The 27,292-nt window shown below is 48.6% G+C and overlaps 1 protein-coding gene across 4 annotated transcripts in view; it reads right to left on the bottom strand.

Moving 5' to 3' along the window:
• Positions 1-550: 550 nt before the first annotated feature.
• The window catches only part of LOC129840555 (A-kinase anchor protein 9-like), a 35,443-nt gene continuing 8,701 nt past the window's right edge, over positions 551-27,292 (bottom strand). For 2 of the 4 annotated variants that reach the window (XM_055908511.1, XM_055908513.1), the window contains 52 exons: positions 26,845-27,219; positions 26,266-26,764; positions 25,601-25,996; positions 25,177-25,491; positions 24,931-25,074; positions 22,927-23,182; positions 22,507-22,794; positions 22,338-22,417; positions 22,143-22,254; positions 21,845-21,971; positions 21,553-21,672; positions 21,253-21,436; positions 19,724-19,835; positions 19,564-19,604; positions 19,326-19,460; positions 18,909-19,182; positions 18,661-18,811; positions 18,005-18,455; positions 17,736-17,915; positions 17,466-17,603; positions 17,270-17,374; positions 16,954-17,106; positions 15,978-16,124; positions 12,614-12,774; positions 12,306-12,475; positions 11,974-12,173; positions 11,615-11,777; positions 11,254-11,496; positions 10,572-10,804; positions 10,380-10,496; positions 10,195-10,215; positions 9,574-9,810; positions 9,319-9,501; positions 9,021-9,173; positions 8,739-8,909; positions 7,651-8,559; positions 6,541-6,711; positions 6,263-6,440; positions 5,846-6,174; positions 5,667-5,769; positions 5,371-5,564; positions 5,085-5,297; positions 4,836-5,006; positions 4,492-4,691; positions 3,524-4,409; positions 3,196-3,399; positions 2,844-3,026; positions 2,475-2,701; positions 2,297-2,379; positions 2,061-2,193; positions 1,738-1,871; positions 551-1,050 (listed from right to left, as the gene is read on the bottom strand). In XM_055908511.1, the coding sequence (XP_055764486.1) occupies positions 1,007-1,050; positions 1,738-1,871; positions 2,061-2,193; positions 2,297-2,379; positions 2,475-2,701; positions 2,844-3,026; positions 3,196-3,399; positions 3,524-4,409; positions 4,492-4,691; positions 4,836-5,006; positions 5,085-5,297; positions 5,371-5,564; positions 5,667-5,769; positions 5,846-6,174; positions 6,263-6,440; positions 6,541-6,711; positions 7,651-8,559; positions 8,739-8,909; positions 9,021-9,173; positions 9,319-9,501; positions 9,574-9,810; positions 10,195-10,215; positions 10,380-10,496; positions 10,572-10,804; positions 11,254-11,496; positions 11,615-11,777; positions 11,974-12,173; positions 12,306-12,475; positions 12,614-12,774; positions 15,978-16,124; positions 16,954-17,106; positions 17,270-17,374; positions 17,466-17,603; positions 17,736-17,915; positions 18,005-18,455; positions 18,661-18,811; positions 18,909-19,182; positions 19,326-19,460; positions 19,564-19,604; positions 19,724-19,835; positions 21,253-21,436; positions 21,553-21,672; positions 21,845-21,971; positions 22,143-22,254; positions 22,338-22,417; positions 22,507-22,794; positions 22,927-23,182; positions 24,931-25,074; positions 25,177-25,491; positions 25,601-25,996; positions 26,266-26,764; positions 26,845-27,219 (11,197 nt within the window). In that variant the 3' untranslated portion in view covers positions 551-1,006. Of the gene's footprint in view, positions 1,051-1,737; positions 1,872-2,060; positions 2,194-2,296; positions 2,380-2,474; positions 2,702-2,843; positions 3,027-3,195; positions 3,400-3,523; positions 4,410-4,491; positions 4,692-4,833; positions 5,007-5,084; positions 5,298-5,370; positions 5,565-5,666; positions 5,770-5,845; positions 6,175-6,262; positions 6,441-6,540; positions 6,712-7,650; positions 8,560-8,738; positions 8,910-9,020; positions 9,174-9,318; positions 9,502-9,573; positions 9,811-10,194; positions 10,216-10,379; positions 10,497-10,571; positions 10,805-11,253; positions 11,497-11,614; positions 11,778-11,973; positions 12,174-12,305; positions 12,476-12,613; positions 12,775-15,977; positions 16,125-16,953; positions 17,107-17,269; positions 17,375-17,465; positions 17,604-17,735; positions 17,916-18,004; positions 18,456-18,660; positions 18,812-18,908; positions 19,183-19,325; positions 19,461-19,563; positions 19,605-19,723; positions 19,836-21,252; positions 21,437-21,552; positions 21,673-21,844; positions 21,972-22,142; positions 22,255-22,337; positions 22,418-22,506; positions 22,795-22,926; positions 23,183-24,930; positions 25,075-25,176; positions 25,492-25,600; positions 25,997-26,265; positions 26,765-26,844; positions 27,220-27,292 lie in introns of those variants that run through there. The other 2 variants (XM_055908512.1, XM_055908514.1) reach the window with 2 other exon arrangements.

Below are 27,292 nucleotides of genomic sequence, written 5' to 3'. Positions count from 1 at the left end.
ACCTTGAATCCCCCGAATGATTACATAATTTAATGGGCATCTCAGTGATTTAAAGCCCCAGATGAACCAGCTGAAATTGTTGCTGATATAACATTAATATAGTATAGTAATTGTTTAATTTATAATTACCAGAGTACCAGTACATGGCATATCAGTGATTTGACCCCTATGTGAACTGTCATGATCTGCAGTGTAACTGAAGACATAACTACCAAAGACTGTGGTTTCCCCCTTCTGTAAAACTGTTGTCAAATGACACTGGACTGGAATGACCGGTCTAACAGAACTAGCCTACTTAGTAGTTACTATTTTCCTTGCCGGCCACATTTTGAGATGGTAAATACACGTGCGTCTAAAGCTCCCCAGAACTAATCACCAGTGTTAATGAATGATTAACAACGTAAAATGTAGGGGTGTTTGTACCACCACCAGTTTTTGATCAACCCATAATCTAACAATACTGTAAGTATTGATGCAAGTCTGTGCATGTCTGACCCTGCCTATGTTTGGCCCTGCCTTAATAAGATACACACCCAATGTGCAAGGCAGGTAATCACACAATTTAAATATTTATTTTGTAGAAATGGTGATCGATAAAAAAACAAATCATTGACAAAACATGTCCACCAGCTTTGATCTACAGCTTGGAATTCCAGTGTGAAACTTTACACATTTATCCACGTGAAACTTTAACAAATATTAATAACCAAGAACATATATAAAGAATCAGATACAGAATTGTATAAAACTCAGGTAGAAAAATAGCGATCTAATACTTTCAAAAACACATGCATTCGGGTGAGAAGACCTCTTAGGGAGTTACTCGGAGGTCGACAGAAATATCGGTAGAAAATAAAAAACGTAAAAAAAGAATTTTATGTCTTAAATTCTAACTTTCTAAATCAGATATTAGACAAATACATTCCATTGTATATTTGAACACAAAGATGGATCATAAGGATGTTGGATTGGAAGGAGGCATTCATACACTACTTCATTCCTTCCTTCAGCGGTCAGACTTCTTGTGGTAGGAGAGGAGAGATGGAGAGTCTGGAGAGAGAAAATGTGTCAGAAACAGATATAAGGGCAACACACAATCTCTCTCTCACACAAAAACATATGAACACCCAGGTGTCTGTGGAAAAACACCCCCAGTACAAGAAGAAAACTATTCAATGGACCATTGTCCATTTTAGAATGGCTATGTAGTGACTACCCACATGTGCCTGCTTACACCAGCTTGTGCCCTACCCTGAGACGTACATCCTGGTACTTGTAGTTTGTACTTGTAGTTTGTTCAGTGCGGTGAGGGTGATGTGGGGAGATAGTAACGAAGCAGTGTATTCTGGTACTTGTAGTTAGGTCCTCACCTGGGCCGTACCGGTAGATGGGGGACAGACAGCTGAGGTATAGCCATGTCCTGTTCTTTTGCAGCCACGGCTGCTGATAGCCAATCATTTCAGGGGAACTTGGAGGTGGGGCTAAGTAAGCCCTGCTAACTGGGTCAGGAGATGGGATTGGAGGTTGTGAGATTGATTGATCAGTTTGTCAGAGAGGAAGTATGTCCATGGTAACAATGCCGTCCCCTAACCCAGGGGATTGTGGGTAGTGGACTTGCCGTGGTACGATGCCATCACCAAGCTAAAGCCCCTCTTTCTCTCGGTCACCTCTGATCTTCCCCATCTCATTCAGTGAGTGTGTGCTCAACCAGTAAGTGCAACCAGTGTGTGTTTGTACCTGGACGTGCAGGCCCCAGGCGTTGCTGTACGTTCTCCAGGTGGTGGATGTAGTCTGTCAGAGACCGCTCGGCATCCTGGGACAGAACACTGGACGAAGCAGGCTCAGTTGACAGCACCGGGTTGGAATATACTCTAGGGGGAATAAGAGTGGACAGAATAAGAGAGGGGAGAGCATAAGAGAGGGGAGAGCATAAGACGGGGGAGAGAAAGAGGGGGGAGAAGAGAAGAGGAAGAGAGAAAAGGAAATAAATTAAATCTCAAGGTATGTCGTTAGAGATGTCCCCTCACATTAATGGATGTTTTCTATGTAAGGAGCAGTACCGGTTGTGGAGCCTGAAGGGTGATTTCATTGGTGAGACCACACCCTTATGGGTGGGGCTGCTGTCTCTAGTAGGTGGAGAGGAGTTGTGATTGGCCAGTGGCTGCTGCTGCCTCAAAACCTCAGTCCTGGAAGCTGAGAGAGAAATAGAAAGGTTACACACTGAACTGTTGATGTACCTTTCCTGTGTGACGTTGGTAATCCTATCTTCATAGCTCTGGATGTCTCTCACACGCACCTGTACTGTGTCCGTTGACAGTGACAGTAGTTGTAACTCCTCTCCTGACGGCTCTCTGCCACTTCCTGGTCAGGAACTTCAGTCTGGAGAAGGACAGGGAAGGGTTAACATGCATAACACAATGACCCATAGCTCTATATAACACCCACCCACACGAGCAACACAACACCCAACCCACCGTGAGATGGCGATGACAGCTCGCACTGCAGCTCTGAAGCGCGAGAGGGGAGAGTGTGTGTGGGCGTGGGGGGGCGAGGGGTGCGCCCCCATCCGGGCGATAAGACAGAGAGTTGCCTGTTCACAGTCCTGAAAGCCCCCCAGCAGCAGCAGGAGGTAGCGCTTCTGGTAGACAAGAGACTTCCTAAAGCTCTCAGCCCGTAGATAGCGCTGATACAGTCGCTGGAACTAGAGGGACAGAGACACAAACACAGGGTTAAAGGGACGTCAAGACAAGGGACTTCACACCAGACGATCCATTAGGGACTTTCAGCCCAGAGGTCGAGTGTGTGTGCGTGAGTGAGTTTGTTAGTTTGAGCGTGTGGCTCACCTTGCTGTTGCTGAGGTCAGTGCTGGGCCGGTTCTCAGTCTCTGCCTGTCGTAGTTGTCGTTCCAGACAGGACAGGGTGTGTTTCAGGTTAACCCTCTCCTGACTCAGCTCCTTCACGCAGGCCGACAGGTCAGAGTTCTCCCTCGACAACCTCTCCCCCAGCGCAGAGGAAGAAGAGGAAGACTGCAGGGAGAGAGAAGTTGGTTATCATGGTCCTTATCAAACTCATTTATTGTTGTCGCAAATCCCCCCCAAACACCATAAATACATTTAAAACACTGCCGTCCAGCTCGTCTCACAGTGCTTCATGTTGCTATGCATGGGCCTAGCTGTGATCAGCCATTTCTGGTACCTGGTGGTTGTATAGGGCTGTGCTGGTCTGGTCTGGCCCAGTCGAGGTGTTATTCTTGGGTTGGAGTAGGCTGGAGTTGTACTGGTGTCGGTTGGACAGTCTCTCTGTGGCCATCTCTCTCTCCTCCCTCTCTAGCTCAGCCAGAGTCTGCTGGAGATCTCTCATCCTCTGCTGGTCCTGCTGCCGCAATAACTCCAATTCACACTGCAGAGAGAGAGGGAAGAGAAAACAGGAAAGTAAACAAGAACAAAATGGCATTTAAGTGGCTGAGACACTGTTGTATTACAAGTCAGACAGGCAATGCTAAAATGTTGTGTGTAAATCTCACCAGTTTGTTGCTGGTCCTCTCGTGTCGCCTCTCTCTCTCCGTCTGCTCCTGTCTCTCCTTCCTCCTCTCCCTCTCCCTCTGTTCCTCCCGCTCCCTCTCCTTGTCATTGACCGATCGAAGCCTCTCCCTCAGCACTTTGAGCTCCGCCCCTAAGCGACCAGAACGCTCTCTCTCCGTCTCCAATGCTCGACTAGCCTCCTGCTTCTGCTCCTTGAGTGTCTCCATAGTAACTCGGAGGCGGGCTGCAGCATCCTGATCTCTCTGTGCCTCCTCTCTCCTCTTCCTCTCTTCCTCCTCTACTCTCCTCCGGTTCTGCAGAAGTTCCGCCCTCAGCCCGTCTGTCACGGTGGCTAGCTCCTCCCCCTGCCTCCTCTCCTGCTCCAGCTGAGAGCGGAGCTCAGAGATGAACTTCCTGTCTCGGGACACGTCCGCTTCTTGTCTGCGTGTGATGTCATCGAGACACCGGGCAGAGCGCTCGCGTTCCTCCTCCAGTTTCTTCATGTGGGCGTCGGCTAGGCGGGACTCAGCCTCTTTCAGGAAGTGTTCCAGCCGACTCTTTTCCTGTGACTGGAAAGTGTTGAGTTGCCGGGCGGAACGGGCGCACTCCTCCTCCAGCTCCTTATGGGCATCGGCTAGACGTGTGTCAAGCTGTGATTGGAGGAGGTGGCCGCGGGAGAGTTCTATCTGGAGTTCCTGTCGGAGGTTACTAGAGGTCGTCCTCTCCTGGTCCAGCTGACCCCTCAGGGTCACGACCTCTGATCTCTGCTGCTCCTCTTCCTTCTCCCGGAGGTGTGTGTGAGTTCTCTCCTGGTCCAGCTCCTGCTGTAGCTCCTGGACTCTAGTCTCCTCCCTCCTTACAGCCTCCTCACAGTCCTCTATACACAGCCTGGGAGAGGACACACACATCAGTATTTATTTATGTGTGTGTGTGTGCGCATACAATAATATATGCGTGTGTGTGTGTATACCGGAGATTGCGGATCTCGTTTTGTAGTTCCTGCTGGGTGCTGTGGGAGGAGTTAAGTCGTTCTCTGTTCTCCTCTAGTTCCGCCCTCAGCCTGGATAACACCTCCCCTTTAGATGACTCCTCCTCCTGAGAGTGTTGCAGCTGCAGAGCGTGTCTGTCTGCAGAGAGCAGACGCTCCCCCACAACACGCTGCTGCTCCTCCTGGAGAGATGAGGGAGAGCGAGAGATTTTTTTTTTAACCCTTTCAATTAAGCTAAGCAGATACAATGCAGTTTTTTTTCTTTCAGTATACAGGACTTCCTTAGTGGAGACCGCTCAAAAAAACGTTCACGCAAACACACACACTTGTCTCTGTAGCAGTGTTTCCAGCTGACGGAGGAGGTGGCTGGAGTCTATCTCAGGGTGGGAGGAGAGAAAAGCCTGCAGCTCAGAGCGAAGCCCTGCCCTCTCACAGTCAAACACACCCCTCACTGCAGACTGCAGCCCTCTGCTCCAACCAGCATCCACCGAGTTCTCCTGTTAAAACACACACAGGAGGGTCAGTACACACACCCATGCAGAAGTTAAGCACACATCTCACACACACACACTCACCGGTCTCTGTGCCATCCTACAGAGCAGTTCTCTCAGAGCGACGACAGTTTCCTGTAACGCCCTTTTCTCCTGCTCCCAACTCATTGGAGGAGCTTTAGAGTCTAACTGACAGATCGTCTGGTCCAATGAGAGGTGGTTAGAGTAGGAGGGGGCTTTACTTTGGGAGAGGGCGAGAACCCTGCAGCTCTCCTGGTACACTCTCTTCAACAGACCCTGGAAACACACACATAGTTTAGTATAGGGTTCATTTGTAACATTTAAGGTGTGTATGTTTTTGTGTTCATACTTGTAGTTCAGGAGACAACAGTTCGTCGCTGTAGTTCATACTCCCGGCGGCACTGTCGGTGTGTGTGTTGTCGGTGTGTGTGTTGGTTGCGGGGTTCATGCCTCGACAACGCAGGTACTCCAAGAACTGAGCATCCAGTCTCTCTGTCTGCTCCAACTCTACCTTGAGTCTTACACCGAGCTCTGAACTGACATCTACACGACAGACAGACCGAGAGAGAGAGAGAGGAAGAGAAGGGAGAGGTTAGACACACGAACAGACAGACAAGACCAACAAAATGACCGAAACAGACTTACTGCTGCCATATCCATCACTGGCCCACTCCGTTGCGGACAGAGAAGAGGCGGAGCCAAGAGATGAGGGAGGGGCCGTCAGGTCCAGGGCTTCCAGCTCATGCACCTGACAGGTGAGAGAGGTTTAATGTGTGTGTGTGGTGTGTGTGTGTGGACACTTTCCCAACACTTTTTCCACCCACCTTGTCAGCGTCCATTGAGTCCAACATGGAGAGATTGTCCGAGGCAGAGATGGACCCAGGGGAGTGGGTGCTGTGTGTACCCAGCTCTGGGCTGATTGTCCCTGGGCAGGGCTGGTCTTGCCTTACTCTGGGGGAGGCTTTAGCCTGGAGCTCCAGGCCTGTGCTGTTTAAAGCACTGAGGTCAGACAGTCTAGAACCGTGGAGAACAGAGGGGTGGAACCTATCCTCTCTGGTTCTCTCCTCAGAACAGTCCAGTCGACGGAGAACCTCGGGAGAACTCAGGGACCCGTTGCAAGACACACCGTCCTGGAATCCTCTGGGCGTGATGTCTGGAGGAGGAAGATGATCACAGTCATCCAACAGCTCTGCACTCAGAGAAACACCATTGTCTGTGTAGCAGCTTGAATGTGTACTCACCCTTCAATGAGTGTGTCTGTCTGTTGTGCGGGTTGCAGGTCTGTCTGAGCTGCAGCAGTTCTCCTTGCTGATAGGCCAGCTCCTCTTCCTGCACGGCCAGGTCTTCCTGTAGGCCCCGGAGCTCCACCTTCAGATGCTGGTTATTCGTTTCCAGGTCAGCCAGTGCCCGGTCTTTGGTCTGATTGACAGGTGAATGAAATAATCAGAGAATACAGTGTTATTTACAGTCCTTTAAAAAAAAACGTTCAGTTTAAATGCACACGCACGCCTGTCCGTACCTGTCCCTCCTCCAGTAGTTTCTCAGCTCTCTCCGTGCTGGAGCAAAGACCCTCCTTCACAGCTGCTAACTCTGCCCCCAGGGCTTGATGCTCCGCCCCTAGTCTCTGTAGCTCCTCCTCCCTCTGTCTCAGGGCAGCGTCAGCCTTCGCCAGAGTCTCCTCAGCACACGTCTGTAAGAGAACAGCCATCAACATCATCAGAATTATCAATATCAGCAGCACCATCAAATATGTAATCCGCCTTCTTTGCACAAAATCTTTCTTGCAATCTGTTATCCAGGGCTTTGATTCATTCAAGAACAGCATTAAAAACCTAGAAAAGACAACACAGGAAACATGTGCAAAACTCACAACACAAATCCCTTACCCTTCCTACCCACAATGTGCAGAAAATGCAGTGTATAACACTGAGCGTGTAACCCTACTCAACACCATAATTATTTTCCCCAAACACAAATCTATAGCAAACTGTTCACCAAGAGTGTTAAAAATAGTGCTTGGAAACTCCATTCCAGAACACATGACAAGAAAACTATACTCCATGTTCAGAAAGAAAGTAAATAAATGCCAGTGTGCAAGAACTTCACAACACGGAACTGTTTCCTGACCACTCCTGACTTCCTCTTTCTGATGAGGTCACTTCCTCTGTGAGTAACAATCTTCTGTTGGGTGCCAACACATCAACATCTCGTAGTTTCGCTCTCTTTCTTACGCCCGCTCTTAGTCTCTCCACCTCTATAAATATACCATTTAGCAGATGCTTTTTCTCCAAAGTCTCATTCTCTCGTTCACTCTCTCCCTCTTTAACCATAGCCAGCTGTGGTAGAGGGAGCTGAGACCGCAAAATACCTAAATAGTGAAAGTTACTTAGTGTTGCAAGTTAGGCTTAGAGAGGCTAAATGGAATGGATTGCTCAAGTTTGAATGAAAACATCAAAGGCAGGCTTTCAAAGCAGACAACTTATCCTTTCTGCGTCAACCTACCAACTAAATCTACAAATAACTAATACTACTGAAGATATCACCGCTCCTACATGGCTAGAAAAAAAAATTGTTAAATTGATGCCACATGTTGAGTCAATCTGATTGGCCCGACGCTGCCGCCACTTACCAGCACTTCCTTCTGAGCCTCCTCCTGGTTGGCTCGCCTCTCCTCTAGCTGAAGGCTGACTTCCTGGAGGCAGGCCCTCTGAGAGGTCACTTCCTGCTGGAGGCGTTCTATTTCCTCTTGGAGTCGGCACTCCCTCTTCCGCAGGGCCTCGCGTTCTGACGAAAGTTCTGCCTTCGCCGTCTCGACAGCCACCACGGTCTGTAGCAGGGCTTCAGTCTCTTTCTCCCGCTCTTCAACCCTTGATTTTAGCTCCAGGACCAGGGAGTCTAGCCGAGTTTTCTCCCCTCGCAGGGAGTTAGTCTCCTGGGCAAGAGCCTGCCAGCGACCACTCTCCTCCACAGCTGCATCCCTCTCCTCCTCCAGCCCTTTTTTCCTGGCTCTCACCTCTTCAAGCTCAGCCTGTTTTAGATTGAATTCTCTCTTTACCTCATCCCCTCTCTCCCTCTCTTCCCTGAGCCTCCTCCCCATCTCCTCCCCCTGTCCTCTGTACTCTTCCTCCTGAGAGAGCAGCAGTCTCTCCATCGCCTCCTTCTCTCCCACCGTCACCTCCAGCTGCCCCTGCAGGGCCTCCACACGGGAACGGAGAGAACGGGAAGAGGAGGAGTGGAGGAGACGCATCTCCTGCTTAAGACTGTCGCCCTCTCCTCCTCTCGGTCCTCCTCTCTCTAGTTGGGGGTAGTTGGCAGGTTCCGGGCTGGGAGCAGGCGAAGGGTTAACACTGTCGCCCTCCTGTGATAGGTCGCTAACCTCGTGGTAGGCGGGGCAAAGGGTGTTTAGCTCCGCCTGTAGCGTGCTGATGACCTCATGAAGCCGCTCCTCCTCTTCCTGCTTGTCCTGACGCACCCTGATGATGTCACAGCGGAGGTGCTCCACCTGGGAGCGGAGGTCTTCCAGTTCTGTCTGGAAGGCCTGTAGAGAGACCGGGAGAATGGCTTCCAGTTCAGGCAAAAATCATGACAGTTCCATTGTGTGTGTAGTGTGTCCTACATTGAGGTCGACAGTAGTTTGAATTCTGAGAGATTTTTTCATTATATAAGGTGGCTGGAATTTGTAGGTGTGTGCATGGGTGGGTGGGTGTGTGTGTGTACCGTGATGTCCCCGGCTGTCTCCAGCTCCAGTTCTAGCTTGTGTATCTCCTGGGTCAGGTGGTCAATCTCGTCATTCTTCTCCTCTAACAGAGCAGATGGGAGACTCTCCTCCTCTTTCTCCTCTCCTATCTCTCTCTCCTCCAGGCGAAAGGTAAGGGCTGAAACTGTCTCCTAAACAGAGAAAGACACAGGGGGCAGATTTAGAACACAGTAGGACAATCATTGTTGGCGTTAGAGAGGACTAACAAGTACTAGCATGACTGAAAACTGTAGCAGACCCACTTTGAGAGAAGCGACTTGGTCGTGAAGCTGGGTGATGGTATCCGTGTTCTGATTGGTCAGGAGCTCCAGCTGGAGTGTGAGGTGGTTTAACTCCGCCTCTTTTATGGTCAGGTCTCTCTGAGTCTCCTCCATTTGACCAACCAAAACACACACCTAGAACACACACAAGTTAACAAATTAATTCAACCAAGCAAACTAATCTTTTCTGGCCAAAGATCTCTATACACCAGCCAGCAGGTAGCAGTTAAGCTCTGTTAGGCCTTTCACTAAAGCAGGTGTTGAGGTTGGAAACACACACCTGTTGCTCCTTGTCCTGCAGGTCTTGCTGTGCCGTGTCCAACGTGTCTCGGAGAAGCTGGATGGGGTCGGGGGTGCTAGCGTTGTTGTCACGGTAACGGTGACGGGTCTCGTCCAGTTTAGACTGCAGCGCTGAAATCTGGAGACGATTTGACAACTGCTGCTGCTGCAATGACTCCTTATCCTGGAGGGAGAGAGAGTCATTTAGTGTGTGTGTGTGTGTGAGTGAATGAATGAGAGTGAGTGAGAGCGTTACCTGTGTGAGCTCCTCTTCTCTCTGCCGAGCTCTGTGCAGCTCCTGCTCCAGTTGACTGACAGCTTTGCTGCTCTCGGAGCTGCTCAGCAACGCCTGTTCCAGCTCCCTAATTCGCCCAGCCAGCTTGTCAATCTCCTCATTGCGCTCAGCAACCTCGAGCTGGACCTGTTGATTGGCTGCCAGCAGGGAGGTGTGGTCTTCTGTCTTGTCCCTGATGAGGGCTTGAAGGCTCTCCACCTGAGAAAGAAACACAGGGGGGTAATGTCGGTTGTCAGGGCTCCAGTTGCCAGGGGTACTATGGGGTTTCCCATATTAAGCTGTACGACGGGTTTACTAAAGCCATTCCGGGTCTGCAGCCACTACAACTACTGAAGCCATGAGACAGAGCAGCAACACACAGCACAGAGGGATGGAAGGGAAAGGAGGATGATAGAGCGAGATGGAGAAAAGGGGGGTGAAGAGATGAAAAGGAGAGAGACGCGGCGGCGCTCTAACGGCAGATGTATCTTCAATGATTATGTATCAGTTATTCACGCAGGTGTTATCACAACACACACACACGGTGGGGGCATGCAGAAGAGTCGAGGTGTAGCTATAGGAGTCACTGGTGAGTTTCCACACCTGCAGAACCAAGTCCTCAATCTAGAGCATTCCATGAAATAAAACACAAAACACAAACAGTCAGCAACAGGTCCATTCAATATCTATAATGACTCAACATCAGATATTGTCTTGACTAAACAAAGACTTAACACATGCCAATACACTAAGGTAAGGATGCGTGTGTGTGTGTGTGTGTATCTTACCCGCTGGCCCTTGCTGGTCCCAGCAGGGTGTCTGACTGGCTGTCTGAGCTGAGCCTCCAGATTTCTGATCTCCTGTTGGAAATCATCCCTCTCATGCTCCCGCTCCACTGCCTGCTCCTGGAAACACACAGAGATAAACTTGAGTGTGTGTGTTTTACACATCCATACATTTTCCCACAGCGTGACACTTACGTCTATAAACTGCCTGTCGTGTTTGAGCTGTTTCTCGAGGGCCTGGACGCGCTGCTGGAGGTCCTCTGATTGAGCCCTGTGCTGCTGCTCCGCCGTGAGGCCCTGGTTCTCCTGTTCCTCTAGCTCGGTCTCCAGAGCCCTGAGGCGCAGCGACAGTGAGCTGCGGTCTTTCTCCGCCTGCCGCTGCACACACAGCCTCTCCTGGCCCAGACGATCTGCCTCAACCAGGAGGCCTTCACACACACAACAACACAGGTGGTTAGGAACAGACATGCACACACAATGTTCACAAAATACACAATGACACACACACAATCCTTCCAAACATGCACTTCCTATAGATAAGGGGAAGAATAGAATTGGTCAGATTTTTATTTAATTTTTTAACTTGACCACAAGTCATAGCAAACAAATACAACCACACTAAAAACCATACTGCAGAAATCAACTCACACACTAATCCCCAACTGGCCTCTGTCTAAGAAATGAGACGGGGCAGTTTTTAAAACACACAAACAGGACTCTGAGCGACAAACCTGTGTCCCCCTCTATACTCTGACAGGACCCTACAGGGAGAGCAGACAACTAAGAATAGGACTTAACGTGTACACAAAACATACGCAACATAATCAATCCCAGTTAAGCTTAAACCACAATTTCTCTCATCTATCCCCTCCCTCACCCTTTTCTCTCTCTCCCAGTCCGGCGGTGAGATGAATCTTCTGGCGCTGGAGGAGACTGTGCTCCTCGCTGAGCTCCTGCAGCTGCACCCTGAGGTTCTCTAGCTCCGAGGTGAGGCCTTCCTTCTGGTGCAGCTGCGCCCGGAGGCCCTCTAGCTCCTCAACAAGCCGTTCTTCCTGAGCCTCCTTTTGTTGTAGAGATTCTTCCAGGGTTGCCTTCTCAGCTACATAGCCCTCCAACAGACCTACACACACAAAAACAGTATACACACACATATGCATGAATGCACACACAATATCACACTGTTTTTACAAACAAAGACTCTAAAAACACATGGAGACGCACACAGTATCTCTACTGACCCTCGGCCTTGTGGAGCTCCAGCTGGAGCTTGCTCTTTAGCCCCGCTTCCTGGTCCAGCTGATCCAATACGAGCTGGTGTTGGAGCAGCATCTGGGAGGAGTCTGAACGGCCCTGGGAAAATCTCTCCTCCAGAGACAGATGGACAGAACAAGACTCCTCCAACTAGAGAGGCCAAAAAGGAGAGAGCGAGAGAGAGACCGACAGAGAGACAGTTGAACACAAAGATCAGTGGCTGAGCTTCATGCAAATGCAATGCATAGAATGTTGTGTTGACCCCCCACTAACCTCTCAAGCGTTCACTGTGAATTAAGCAATGACTCTGCATGCCGACAAGCTAGTGTGTGTGTGTGTGTGTTACCTGTGTGTTAGCGCGTGTGAGGAGCTCCAGGAGTGTGTCCACAGAGTGGCGTAGTTGGCTGCAGGCTCCCAGGGCTGCCTCCTCTCCCAGGGCTGCTTCCCCTCCTCCCGAGTTTGTTTGGGACTCTGCCAGTAGGAGGCTCTCACACACACGTTGAGAGAGATCCAGATCACCGGTCGACATGTCTAATACAGAGACACCTAGTGGAAAGAGAGGAGACTGGTCAGGTATTACACACACAGTTATCGGTCCTTTCTTCCCAAGTGTGTACTTGTTCACTTCCTGTCATAAATCTATCAAAGACACAGGTCCAGTTGTTAGATTCCACCCACCTGTCTCCTGATTGGTTGTTCCCTCTACTGGACTCTCACCCTGATCATGACCTTTGACCCCGACACAGGCGTTGACCCGGCGGCCAATTAGCTCCTCCATTGCCATGGTGCTCAAAACCACTTCAACCAGAACCTTCCTCAGCCTCTCATTAGCTGACAGGAGAGACTGCCTAGGGGTCAGAGGTGAAAGTGAGACAAAACCAACAAAATCACTCCATAAAAATAAAAATAAACTTGAAGGCTTTTTTTTATGAAGCCTACACACTAGCTGATCATTGTCAGGCCTACATTCATCCAGGTAGCCTCACCTCTCCTCCTTGGCAGTGTGTAGGTCCTCAGTAAGCATGTTGAGGAGGTTGCCTCCCTCCTGACTCTCTCGTTCTCGCCGTTGGAGGAGTGTATCCAGGGTCTCCATCTCTGACCTCTTCCCCTCCAACTCCCCCTGTAGACTACCCACCTCCGCTCGCAGCTAGAGGGAGAGAGCGAGAGAGAATGTCGTAGCACAGCAGTACTGATACAAAAACAGACAGACACAGACAAAGACAGACACACACCTCAGTGTGCAGCTGAGAGCCAGAGAGAAGAGAAACCAGAGACAGGAAACCAGTCATCACTAGATGTGATCAAAGAATTGTCCTCCCAGTCATAGATACCACAGTTGCATTCAATATCACACTCCCTTTACATAACAGGACCAAAAGCAGAACCATGTGTCTTGTAATGCCCAATCAGAGAAAGAGAAATGGACAGTCTCCATTTTCAGTCACCATTAGTTTGAGATTTGCCTGTTTAGCCTCCAGGAAGCACTCACACAAAAACATAGAGCTACACAAACACAAAAGATGGTGTAATCCTGCATGCCGGGCAGGCAGCAGGTCTCTGCCTCAACACCAACTTTGAGTGGGAGTGAGTCGAAATCTGAACTCCCTCCCTCCCTTTACCTCCCATTTCTTCCTTCTCAATCCCTTTACCTCTCCTTCCCAAAGCTTTTACTTGGCTCCTCTCTCCATGTCTTCCGCAGTCTCACTCGTTCTCTTACAATTTCTTCCCTCTCTTTCTCCCTCCTTCCCTCCCTCTGTCTAACAACCAACACTAGTTGCCTTAGCAACAGTTCCCCCCACCTATATCCCTTAAGATTAAGGAAGGGGGGGGGGGTTATTGTAGCACAAAAACCCCACACTACCTGATCCATGGAAACAAATACTATGGAAACAAACACACCCACACCCCTGGGGCTAGGGGGGTCTAAAATATCATTAGCATAGAACGGATTATCTCTGTGAATAATGTTGGATAGAAAGCAGAACTGTCAGTCATGGTTAGCATGGGAACTCTGCCATGATGAACATACTGTGAGGAATGGATGGATGAATAGATGAATGAAAATCATTTTTGAATAAACAAATGGACAAATGTGCATGTAACTGAAATGCCATTATGCATGATGAGAGATTAGAGATTTACATCCAGCCAGCAGAGTGTGTGCATACCGGACAGAACGCACACGGGATTAGTATTGAGATTAATGAAGAAGATAATCGCTTTAGGAGAGCCACTGGGCGGTGAGTGTGTGTGTTACTAGATGTTAAGAGTGATGAAAAACATCCTCCTCTTTTTATTCTCCTCCTGCAAGTCTCCCACCACAATCATCCTCATCCCTCTCTTTCTCCTCTACTCTTATATATATATATCCCTATCTCCTCTCCAATACTCTCTCATTTTCCTGCTTTGTCTCCACTCTTTCTCCCTTTGTGCCCCCCTTTTTCGCTCTGTGGATAGTTGGGCTTGTCTGGTCTTGCCCACTGAATTCATTTCCTACTAACAGTGTGTGGTGTGTGTGTCAGAGTATGTGAGTGGAGGTTGAGTGGTTGGAAATCCCGCTAGTCGCTCATGCTGGCGCTCCACGTCCTTTCCTCCCTCTAAAAACCGCTCTGGCGCACCATGTCCTTTCCTACCGCTAAAAACGACTCTGGCGCACCATGTCCTTTCCTACCGCTAAAAACGACTCTGGCGCACCATGTCCTTTCCTACCGCTAAAAACGACTCTGGCGCACCATGTCCTTTCCTACCGCTAAAAACGACTCTGGCGCACCATGTCCTTTCCTACCGCTAAAAACGACTCTGGCGCACCATGTCCTTTCCTACCGCTAAAAACCGCTCTGGCGCACCATGTCCTTTCCTACCGCTAAAAACGACTCTGGCGCACCATGTCCTTTCCTACCGCTAAAAACGACTCTGGCGCACCATGTCCTTTCCTACCGCTAAAAACGACTCTGGCGCACCATGTCCTTTCCTACCGCTAAAAACCGCTCTGGCGCACCATGTCCTTTCCTACCGCTAAAAACCGCTCTGGCGCACCATGTCCTTTCCTACCGCTAAAAACGACTCTGGCGCACCATGTCCTTTCCTACCGCTAAAAACGACTCTGGCGCACCATGTCCTTTCCTACCGCTAAAAACGACTCTGGCGCACCATGTCCTTTCCTACCGCTAAAAACCGCTCTGGCGCACCATGTCCTTTCCCACTGCTAAAAACCGCTCTGGCGCACCATGTCCTTTCCTACCACTAAAAAAACGCTCTGTGCTCACAGGGGAAAAAAATGCTTTTGCTCCCGTCATTAAAATCACTATTTAAAAACCCATCTATTTTTGTGACTACATGGACCTACCATTTGGTTTTGAAGTATTGAAACCAAACCATATGATTTGAATGAAAAGTATTATAATAAACATGAAAAGGTGAATGTAAGAAGTGCTCATCATTTCAAATAGATGTCATATTAAACAGCATATAAACACTGTAAATAGGTCAGGAGACAGACAGGGACCCTAAGAAGGAACGGAAATGAATTATTCAGGCTATATTATTTCAATTATTTCAAGGCTATAGCCTACAAAGAAATACATTGCTAGTGCGACACAATAGGCTGGTAAGGGACATAAAGGGTATTAAATCATTATGGTCTAGAAATTGTGCATATAGGCTGTGACTTACATAGAATTAAACACAAATGAAATAAAAATGACTTATTAGTGCCTTCATTTTTAGAAATCCGAGTTTGGCCAGTCTGTGGCTTCAGGCTCATACGATGGTGTCTGGAGAGCAGGCCAGCAGCAAAGAATATCCTCTGGGGATGCAGACTTGTTTTTACTTTTATATAGGTAGGCATGAAGGTTTTTAGGCAAAATAACCCAATTAAAACAAAGCTCCTTGAATCAATTACGGTTGATTGTATGATGAATGGAACGTTTAAGAGATCTGATTTTTTGTTTATAAATACCTTGCTACAATGACATTTCCATATCTACCCACCTACTTTATTATTTTAGCATGTGGTAAGTATACCATCATGCTTTCTCAGATTCTACAATGACTTTAGTTGTGGACACTAACGTTACATCACCACACTCGTCTCTACTGCTCCTCAACTTTGGAAGTCACCTTGATTTTGTACCTTCTTTATGAAAATATTCAGCAAACAGACAGTAGCTAAAGCAAGGGGCTATAGCTGCACACAAGTAGACTCCAAATGCATGCTGGGCCGGGCATGCTCTGAGCTCCTGAAGTAAGTGCTACTGGAGTGAAATTGGGCTCCAGCCTTTGGGAATCTCGCTCGGCGCTCCAGTCATGTTGGGCACGCTCAATTACTCTGGTGTGTGTGGTGTGGGTTACCTGTGACACCACAGTGTCCAGCTGTAGCAGTTGTGCAGTGAGCTGGCTCATCTTATCGGTGTAGCTTTGTTCCTTCTGCTCGTGCTCAGACCTGAAGCTCTGCCTCTGTTCTGCTAGCTCCGCCTCCTTCTGCTCCTCAAACTCCGCCTTCAGAGGAAAGAGATGCTGGTAATGCTGGCCAGACCGCCAGACAGACAACACTTCTGTTCTAGAACTTGTTCTAAAACTCACGCCAAGGTCATTGGGTAACAGCTCTCCCTACAACCAAAAACTCACAAGCTGATTCAGACTGACTGACTAACAGACTGCTAGCTCTCGTTCAACCCAAATGCATTTTTTTTTTTTAAGTGTACAAAATAAAACCTTCTGCATCAGAGGATCAAAGGCTCAAATCCATCCCATTTAGCCACTGTTCACGTGGCAGTAACACACATCCACAGAAATACTGATACGAAAAACACACACCGTCCTATATAAAGAAAGGATTATGATGGTTGTGTAAATCTCATGGGACACTGGCCAGGCATGGCTAACCCTAGTCTTGCTGGGGTGTACACACACACACAGAAAGAGAGAGACAGACCTCCAAAATCCAGCCCCATTATATAATGTAATCTGTCCAAATTCAGTTTCTCTCAGTGATCGACACAAAGAGCACTATAGCAGACTACTGTAACATCAAGACCAGGAAAGGGGATAACTAGTCAGATACACAACTGAATGCATTCAACCCAAATGTATCCGAAAAGACACCCACCACTGTTACATATGTTCCTGTATAGTTCATTACAATGTTTAAGGCTGATAAAGACCTTACACCATTTCCCCCACCATCTCTTCCTCTTAGTCCCCCTCGGTATTTGTATAGTTATAAAATGATTTGGTGGCTTCAAGCAATACGATTAATATTTCCCTCTAGCCTATCAGACAGCAAGTTCCTTACCCTCCCATCCCTCCCTCTCTCTCCTCCTCTCACCTTCAGTTGGCTGGTCTTCTGCTCAAGTCTCTCCTCTGCTTGGGCCTTCAGAAGCTCAACCTCTTCCAGGAAGTGCAGCCGTTGCCGTGACGACTCCTCCTCCAGCTCCCGGCGACACGCCTGTAGCTCTCTCACAGACGCACTCTTTAGCTCCTACACACACACACACACACAATGACCCCTTGTCTAATAGTGTGTGAAAGCACAATGAGAGAGTAATCCCTTCGCTTTCATATGCCATTAGAGACACAGTCAGCATTAAGACTACTGAGAAGGGGAATGGGATGTTCTGGGATGGTGTGTAAGTGAGTCAGACCTGAATCTGCTGCTGGTGCTGTGTGTTGAGTTGCTGTGTCTCTGAGGTGTAGGTGCGCGTGAGCTCCTCTAAGGCAGTGCAGTGCTGTTGCGCCAACTCCAAGACCTGGAGACAGACACAACCAGATCAAACACACCTGAATGGATGGACGCTCAGATTAATGGATAGACCAGCCAAGAGATGGAGGGATGAGTACCTTTTTCCTGAGAGCCTCCAAAGCCGTGTGGTGTTCAGCTTCTAAGGCCTCTCTCTGGACAGACAACTGAGCTTCTAAGGCCTCTCTCTGGACAGACGACTTAGCTTCTAAGGCCTCTTTCTGGATTGTCAACTCATTCTGAGAGAGAGAGATCGAGCAAGAAAGAGAACATCAAAATTGTCTAATGAATATACAAGACAGATACATTTTTTTTTACTGCGGCAAATTTGAATCTTTCCTTGACTTCAAATGACCACTTTGTTATCTCACCTGGTGGGTGTGGCTGAGCTCTGTTGCCATGGCGCTAAACTTCTCCATGTGAAGCTGAGCCAGCTCCTTCCTCAGCTCCTCCCTGATGGATTGCTGCGCCAACCCATCCCTCTCCACTTCCTGGTTAAGCCTTGACCTTTCACGCTCCGCCTCAAGCGCAGACTTCTGATCGCGCACAGTCTGAGATATGAGAACATTAAGATAAAATAGATGTGAAATGTAGAATATAGATATACAAGATTTAAAACAGTGTGTGTGTATGTTCTCACCTGAATCTCCCTCAGGTACGTGGTCTCCAGTGTGTCCATATTACCCAGCATCCTCTTCTCCAGCTCCTCCCTCTCTTCCTGATGCCGGTGTTCTAACTCCGCCTCCTGTGCCTCTAGCTGAACCTGATTGGTTTCCTTTAGGACTGCCTCCAGGCGATCGAGCTCTGACTTGCGTTTTGATTCTAGGCTGGTTTCCAAGACAACAAGCTCCTCGTGTTTTGTTGCGATCTCCGTTGCCATTGCTTTGAGCTCAGCCTTGTGATTGGCCAACAAGGTGTCCAGTTCTGCTTTGTGATTGGTTCGTAGTGTGTCCATGTCCTTTGTGTGGTTGGTCAGTAGCGTGGTTTTCAGGAGTTCCATGGCGGCCATGTATTCCTCCCTCAGCTCCCCCAGAGAAACCTCACCCTGCTGGGCCAGACGCTGCTCCAACTCCCCCCTCTCCTCCTGGAACCTACACACATGCAGAACAGGTCAGCCAGATTCATTTCAAGATGAAAGGACAGATACAGAGAGTTAACTTGCTCTGTGAATGCATTTGTTTACTATGGGGCAAACGTTCACTAGCTAGTGAGAATCTCTGGTATTACATGAAACGCACTGTATTAACCTCCAGACTCCCTAGTCTCTCTGGGTGTTTCACCCCAGCCACGTCTCACCTGTCCTGGGCTTGGCATAGCCTCTGGTCTCCCTGCTCCTGAAGCAGAGCAGTCAACTCCTTGACCTCAGCAGCCATGGTGGACTTGGCCCTGGTCAGCTCAGCTTCGTACTGGGCCTCTAGTCTCTGTCTCACTGCCACCGCCTGGGGGTCTGGGGGAGAGACATGTGAGACAAAGGGCAAAGACCATGCAGAAGTGACAGTAAAATAAGGGAGGTTGAACTACATGAAACATTTTCATGCACTTACTCAGGTCGTTGTCCAGTGAGGCTTGTAGACTCCTGAGTGCCGCTCTCGCCTCCTCAATCCCTTTCTCCAGAGTGCTCCTTTCCTCCGCCATCCCTCTCTCCAGCTCCTCTCTCAGGGCAGAGACCCGTGCCTCCTCCTCCTCTTGGAGTGCCTGTCTGAGCCTCTGCACCTCCGCCTCTCTCCTCAGGGTCATCTCCTCCATCACTCGCTCCCTCTCCTCCTTATGTTCCTCTGCTAGTTTCACACCCAGCTCCTCAGCAAAGCTCTGCTTCAGCTAAAAACATCCGGGTCAACATACGGTCATTCCGGGTCAACATGTGGCAACACTCATTACGTTGTCACACATACTCACACAATAATGTATGTATGTACTTGCTGTGAGTGTGTGTTTCTCCGTGTGTGTGTGTGTGTGTGTACCTTCATAGTGTGTGAGTGTAGCTCCAGGTTGTGTGTGTCTGCCAGGGCAGCCAGTCGTGTCTCCAAGTTCTGGATCATGGTCGTTCTGGTCTGCAGCTCCTCAGAGTGACACCACATCCTATGCTCCACCTCCACCTGTTCACATCACATTAGCAAACCTACTCCCACTGGAAACTTAACAGAACTTCGACTCACTTCGATTTACAGAATCTAATTCATTCACTATCATCATTCTTACCTCCACCTGTCTGGCAGCCTCCAGACGCACCCTCGTCAGCTCTGTGTGGAAGAGATTAGAGGAAAAGGATAAATTGAGGGAAAGAGAAAATATTTGTATAGGTTGAAGAATATTCCAATTGCTTGTGTGTGCGTGTGTGAGAGAAATAGAGTCCGTATACCTCTGACATGGCTGTCTGACAGTTTAGCGCGGAGTTGTTCCATCTCGAGGGCGTGGCGAGTCTTCAGCTCCTGCAGGTCGCCATAGTAACGATCAGTCAGGTCCGAACGCACCTAGAGAGAAAACGAAAGAGTGAAGGAAAGACTAGGCCTGATCATGCTGGATCATAGGTGAGACTGCTCCTATTTGTGTGTGTGTGTGTGTGTGTGGTTTCCGCTAGGAAAATGTGGCGCCGGACATTTGACCGGCAGCATTTTAATTTACCAGACATTTATTGCATTTGCCGGACCAATATGCATTGGGTGTGTAATCTGATTAGGGCGTCCACCCACAGTGCTCTGAATTCCAGAAATCCCATTTAGACTCGAGGATGCAATGGCTTGTGTCCTTAACGAATTCCGATGGACACTTTGAAGATGTTAGAATCACTCTCCACATGTATTTTTCCTCAGCCAACAACAGGAGTAACGAACAGCAAAATCACTAGCCTACGTCAATCTACTATTTCACATAGAAGAAAAGTTTGTTGTTCTGTGCGAGAAAGAAATAGCCAACTCCAAACACTCTTGGACAGTTGTGGGATGATAGAGCCCAAATTCATACAACTAGTGGGCCTAGGATACATCCCCCCAAAAAACGTTAGAAAGAAATAAGGCTAATGCCACAGATCAGAACGTTTAGCTAAAAATGTTGATCAACTATTATTTCTTTACATTCTAAGAGCAGCAATGCGCATGAGGCAGTAGGCTACGCGCGAATATTCATTCCATAATGCAGTTGGCGGAAAACATTTGTCAAAAGGGCACCTCACATGCCAGCGATTTCAAGAGATGAAAATATCCGTTAGAAATGTAGAAACAGGGGAGATCTAAAGATGCAACAACTAGCATGGGTTGCTAATATGACTAGGATTGTGCCTTTGGCTACTGGACAATGAAAGTTGATCTGAAAACTAATAGAACATACGATAAATAGGCTACTGGTTTAAATGGCATATGGAAGTTTTTATAAAATAATTGCCTGCACATTTGGTTGGCTTTTGGCTATGCTACTTTGAAGCAAGGTAAGACATGCCTCATAATATGTAGTTTCAAACAGTATGTTTTCAAAATGCATACTGCCCCAAGTTCATTGCAAAGTGGTGTGTGACGCACTGAAGCCTGCCTAGTTGCCTAGGCACTTGAATGGTGAATGGGAAGCGTGCTTCAATTACCAGATGAGAAATAACAAGCTATTTTTAAATCGTGGCCATCAAAACTGCATTAAGAAATGTTGCGCAATGATTGGGTTTATAAAAGCACGTTTCACTCCAGCAGCAATAAACGAGCTGTTTGATGATCTGTAGCAGCAGCTCTGGCGCTACATCGACAGATGTTTCAATCAATGAATACCGGCATTTTGGCCTATGGAATTTATTTATTTCTCCCAGACAATTGGCCGGGGTGAATTTTATATATCGGCTTTTCAATATTTTGGGGGGCGGCAAAAACCAGCTATTACAGGTTAACGGTAAAACCCTGGTGTGTGTACCTGTAGCAGCTCCTCTCTGTAGGACAGGGCCATAGAGGACTGTAGGTTAGACAGTTCCTGAGTGTGTCTCTCCTCCAACTGGATACGCAGCTGGTCAAATGCCTCCTGGTGTTTCTCCAGTTTCAGTGTGATCTCAGCCAGAATATCGGTCCTCTCCTCCTCCCCTCTCCCTTCAGACAGGAAACTACACACACGACACCGGTCAGTAAGATGGCCCACCACTGGCCCAGGCTTATAGATTGTGTGTAATTGGCGGCTGGTGGGCAGATTAGCCGAGCAAGGCTTCTAGCATTAGCATACCTAGCATCCTGGGTCTTGAGTACAGAGTCCTCCAGGGCTCCCTCCACCAGTCTCAGCTGCAGCAGGGCTATCTCCTCCCGGTAGCTCTCCTCTGCTACTCGCAGACGCTGCTCAAAGTACCTGACCGGGTACACATTAATGGGGTGTAAGTGTGTGTTCACTTGCATGGGTTTACATTGGTGTGTGTTCACTTGTATACCTTGTGCATGTACCTACCTGTATAGGTGTGTGTAGGAGAGCACATTCAGCTACATAGGTGTGTGTGTGTGTGCGCCTGTCTGTGTGTGTGTACCTCCTCAGGTTCTCCAGCTCAACCTCATTCTGCTCATTGATCTCCCGCCTCTGCTCGTTAAACTCCGCCTTCAGACGCTCGATGTCATCCACCCGCGACGAACGAGCTAGCAGCTGCTCCTTCAACTCTGGAAAGCAAGGCGAGGGAAAAAGAGAGAGATGGAAAAAGACAAAGTACCTGAAATGCTGTTGGTTGACCAATCAAACCAATTTGTACTACTTGACGAATGATGTTCTAGCATAGGTCCAGTGTGTGTGTGTGTGTGTGTGTGTGTGTGTGTGTGTGTGTGTGTGCTCACCTCCCAGTTCCTGGCGGCTGGTCCTCATGTTGCCTAGCTGAGCCCAGAGCTGAGAGACCTCCTGGTCACAAGTCTGTCTCAGAGTTACCTGCTCTCCATGCAGACAACACACCTAGAGAAAGGAGAGAGAGTTTAGGAAAGGCACCATCCAAAGCATAAAGCAAATCTCAGAAACAGAAGTGTGTGTGTGTTCACCTCCTGTTGTAGCTGCAGTGTTTGCTCTTCTCTCTCCTGCAGCACCACTTGATGTCTGGACACCAGATCCTCTACTGCACCTGGAGAGTAGCAATAACACATTCATAACATCCTTACCACGTCCTTACAACATACGGACAACATCAATAACACTTATTAGTTGACTCACGGGCAGCAGCATCCCTCTCAGTCCAGGCCTGGCTCAGCTCCCCCTCCAGCCTCTGGAGTTCTTCCAGGCTAGCCCGGGCCTCGGACATATCTGCCCCAGTCTGGGTGAAGGCTGCCTCGGTAGAGAGTGATGCCCGAGCCCCTGATAGCTGTGTCTGGAGCTCTGACTGGGCCTTCTCTGACTCCTGCTGCCAACGGGACCTCAAGGCCACTATTTCTGCAGCCTGCTGCTCCTCCATGGACGCTCTCTCCTGGGAGACACGACTCTCACACTCCTGCCTCAGAGCATCTACACACACGACAAACATTGTCACCAATGGCAATTTACTCAATCAGGTCAGATGAAGGTCCTTTTGTTAAACAGAGCTATGCATTGGAGCATCTGAGTGAGAAGGCCCTACTCTACTACCATCATTCTCACCCATGTTCCTCTGATACTCCTGCTGCTCTCGCTGGATCCTCTCCTCACACTCAGCTCTCAGCCTCTCCACCTCAAACTGCTGTCTGGCCTGCAGCACGGCCCTCTCCTGGGCCCACTTCTCCCTGAGGGAAGCCTGGAGCTCGCTTAGAGAGGCCTCCCGCTCCCGCTGCAGGTTGGCCTGGGAGAGCTCTAGCTGGGTCGTTTGGTGGTTGGTCAGGCTCAGACGCAGCGCCTCCAGCTCCAGGGCCTGTTGGCTCTATAGAGCGATAGATAAAAGAGAGAGGTAGGTAGAGGGCAGGGTTTCCATTAGGAAAATGTGACGCCGGACATTTGAAGGAAGCATTTTAATTTAACGGACATTTGAGAAATTTACCGGACCCATATGCATTGGGTGAGTAACCTGATTAAGGCGTACACCCACGGTGATCAGAATGACAGAAAACACATTTAGATGCTTATTATCTGCACTATGCAGAAATCGCTCCGCCATTTCCTGGTTGCTAAAATTCAGTTTATATAACAAAGCAAGTAAAGTGTAGAGAATCATTGTACCAGCTAAACCACGGTGAAATATCATAATGGGAAGCATAGAAATACCGCGCATAAAAACAGTTCTACCACTTCTTAGACTTGCTTTCAATGACAATGACAGATCTCTAACACATTTCTATGTGAATTTGGTCGGGTCTCCCAAAAAGTGACATATTGCAGTTTTAAAAGAACACGCAACTTGAGGATGCAACGACATGCATCCTTACCCAAAACCGATGCTCACTTTGGAGATGTTAGATTACCTGCCACAATTACTTTTCCTCAGCCAACAAGACGCGTAACGAACAGCAAAATCACTAGCGTATGTCAATCTTCCCCATAAAAGTTAAGATATTCTATTGTTCACCTAGTCATTCTGTGGGAGAGAAATAGACTATACCAAACAGACTCTGGGACAGTTGTGGGATGATAGATCCCAAATTCATACAACCAGTAGGCCTAAGTGACTATTTATTTTTAAAGCAATGAGGTCAATGCAACAGATCTGAACATTTACCGTAACATTTTAATAAACTATTATTTATTCAGATTATTAGCGCAGCAATGCACCAAATTATTAGCGCAGCAACAATTAGCAGGAGAAAAGTTGTCAAAATCACACCGCAAATGCAAACAGTTTCATGTGACAGAGATGAAAATATCCGTTAGAAATGTCGAAAGAGGGGAGATCTAAAGATGCAGGAACTAGCATGGGTTGCTAATATGACTAGGATTGTGCCTTTGGCTACTGGACAATGAAAGTGATAGAACAATAGAACACGTACAAAAAAAATATAGGCTACTGGTTTCAATGGAAGTCTTCGTAAACTAATTGCCTCCACGTTTCTATGGTGGGATTATATTTTGAAGCCACGTCAAGTCATAATATGAAGTAAAACGTTCAGGTTTTAAACTACTACCTATATTTTTCCCAAATGCATACTGCCTCCAGCTCATTGTAAAGTGTGATGGGATGAAGCCTACCTACCATTGTACTTGAATGGCGAATGGGAAGCGAGCTTCAGTTATCAGTTGAGAAATAAAAATAGTACCTCTTTTTAAATCGTGAACATCAAAAAGTTGAACACGATTTCATTTAGAATTGTTATTATAAAAGCATGTTTCCCTCCAGCAGGAAGGAATGAGCTGTTTGAGGACTTGTAGCAGCAGCTCTCGCCACTGACAGATTTCCCACTCATATAGGCTCTGCATCTGTATGCTGTGCGTGTGTGATAAACATAACGACCAACGAAAACACACACGCGCTAACTGAATTCTACTAAATTATGCAAATTAACCTGTAGACCGATAAGCATGACCGGTCAAATGTATTTACATACATATTTTGCAATGGGATTATTATTTATTTTTTGGGACAACTGGCCGGCGCCAGTTTAATAAAAAATGCTTAACGGAAAACCTGATAGGGTTGGTGGTGTGTGTGTGTGTGCCTGTGTCTAGTTGTGTGTGTACCTGTATCTGCAGTAGTTCTGCTTGGTGGGCTGCCTCCATGCTCTCCCTCTGTTCCCCTGATAGCTCAGCCTTCAAACGGCTAAGCTCCTCCCTCTGCTGTGACATCATCTCCAACAGCATCCTCTGGTGTTCTCTCTCGTTCACCTGGAGACAGAACAAGAGAGAGAGAGAGAGAGAGAGGGTGGATGACAAGCAGCACACAGGTATGTGCTGCGTATAGGTTGAGGTTGTGGTGTGTGTGTGTACCTGTTTGATAAGGCTGATCTGTCTCTTCTGCTCCTCCTCCAGACTGTGCCTCTGCTCACACAGCTCTCTCTCCAGACGGCTGCTCAGCTCAGACATCTCCTCCTGGTGTTTCTCCTGCAGCTCCTGCACGTCCTCACTGTGAGATCTCCTCAGTCTCTCTGTGGCCTCCTCCACAGACCGCATCTGCTGCTCCAGGAGCGCTTTCACCTCCTGCTCCCTCTCCCTCCGCTGCTCCTCCAGCAGGCGTCTCACCCCCTGCACCTCCTCGTCCTTCTCCTGCCTCTCCTCCTCCCACTTCTCCCGGTCCTCCTCCACCTAAAAAAGAGATGTCATATCATGTCTGTTCAGTACTTCCTGAACAGGTCCAAATACATAGTCTAATCATCACCATCCTCCTCCTCATCACAACCATCCTCCTTCTTACCTCTTCCTCCTTGGCTCGGAGCCGTCTCTGGAACTCCTCCAGCTCCTCCGCCATCACCTTCTCCATCCTCCGCATGGTTCTGTCCATCTCCTCCTCTCTCCTTCTGCCCTCCTCCCTCTCTCTCGCTCCCTGGCCCTGCAGCTCCTCCAGGTTACACAGGTTCTGTCTCAGACACAGCAACTCAGACTCTACCTCTGTTTTCTCCCTCTCTGTCTGCTCTATCCTCCTCTCCCTCTCCTCCGCCTCCTGCCTCGCTGTCGCCGCCTCCTTTTGGACTCTGTCCATCTCTTTCTGAGCGGTGTCGAGCTCCAGGGTTTTCTGACCGAGGAGGGCAGTGGTGGTTTTGTGCCTGGATTTAGTTTCTTCCAGCAGGGCTAGAAGCTGGTCACGATGGGTCTGGAGAGGAGAGGTTATTAGCTTGGACCCAATCAAACAAATGTTATACATATAGATAGAGAGAAAAATGAGAAACAAAAGAATGAGAGGGAGGGAAGAGGGGAGGAAGCGAGAGAGAGCGAGAGAAAAACACCAGGATTAGCTAGTGGAAGATAGTGAATTGAGCAAGTGAGAAAAAGGAGAAACAAAAGAATGAGAGGGAGGGAAGAGAGGAAAAAGTGAAAAAGAGGGAGAAGTAGTGAGGGAGGAAGAAGAACGCTCCTAGCTACCTGTAGTGACTGTAGCTGTCGTCCAAACAGAGCATGGACTTCAGAGGAGACAGAGTCTCCTGCCTGTTTCACCTCCTGCAGAGAGGAGACCAGCTGCTCCTGCTGCCTCAACCTGGAGAGGAGGACACTCTTCTCCTCCTCCACCTCCCTCAGCTCCCCCTCTTTCTCCTTGTTGCTTCCTTTCTCCAACCGGACAGAGGAGAGCAGCTCTTCCTGCTGTTTTAGACGAGAGAGGAGGAGAGATTTCTCCTCTTTTAGCTGTTCCACCACTCGCTCCTGGCTGGGGAGGAGGGTACCTCCCTCCTTTTCTAGGAGAGGAGAGGAGTTGAGTTTCTCCATATCTTTCTCTCTCTCCTCCAGTAAGGTGCAGAGTCTGTTCTTCAGATTGTCCTCCTCGTGTGTTTTCAGGCTGACCTCCTCCTCAGCTCTCCTCCTCTTCTCCTGCTCCTCCTCAAGCTCCCAGTGCACCTCCTGCAGCTCCTCGGAGACCTGGGCCCACCTACACACACACACACCATGAATATGAGCTGTAAGTTCTCCAACACAAAGGTATGGTAGACAGGTACACATAACACTCACCTGGCTCTGGCCTCCTCCAGTTCCTCAGCGCTCCTCCTCAACTCCTCCATCACCACTTCCTTCTCCCTCTCCCTCAGAGCCACCTCCTCCCTGAGGTCTCCACACTGCTGGATGAGCAGCTCCTTGCCCAGGTCTGAGATCTCCTGACTCTCCGACGTCTCACTGAGTCTCTCAGAGGTCTCGCTGGGGTCTCGTGAGACAGAGAAGGGGTCGTTCTGCCACTGGGAGGTGAAAGAGGGCAAGGTTTCGTTCTCAGGGTCAGGGTGGGGGGACCGTGCAGTGGATGGTGGGACAGAAAAGTGAGTTTGTTCTTCCTGCGAAAAGGACAGCTGGGATTGGTGACCACCACTAACGATATCACTGTCCAGCTCAAACCTGTGGTAGGATGTAGGGAGAGAGGGATGAGAGGACTGAAAGGAGAAAGATTAGGAGATGTGATTCGTATGGT

This window comes from Salvelinus fontinalis, chromosome 41 (assembly GCF_029448725.1).
Source record: "Salvelinus fontinalis isolate EN_2023a chromosome 41, ASM2944872v1, whole genome shotgun sequence".
Classification (NCBI taxonomy): domain Eukaryota; kingdom Metazoa; phylum Chordata; class Actinopteri; order Salmoniformes; family Salmonidae; genus Salvelinus; species Salvelinus fontinalis.
This window is presented reverse-complemented; position numbering and strand designations above follow the sequence as displayed.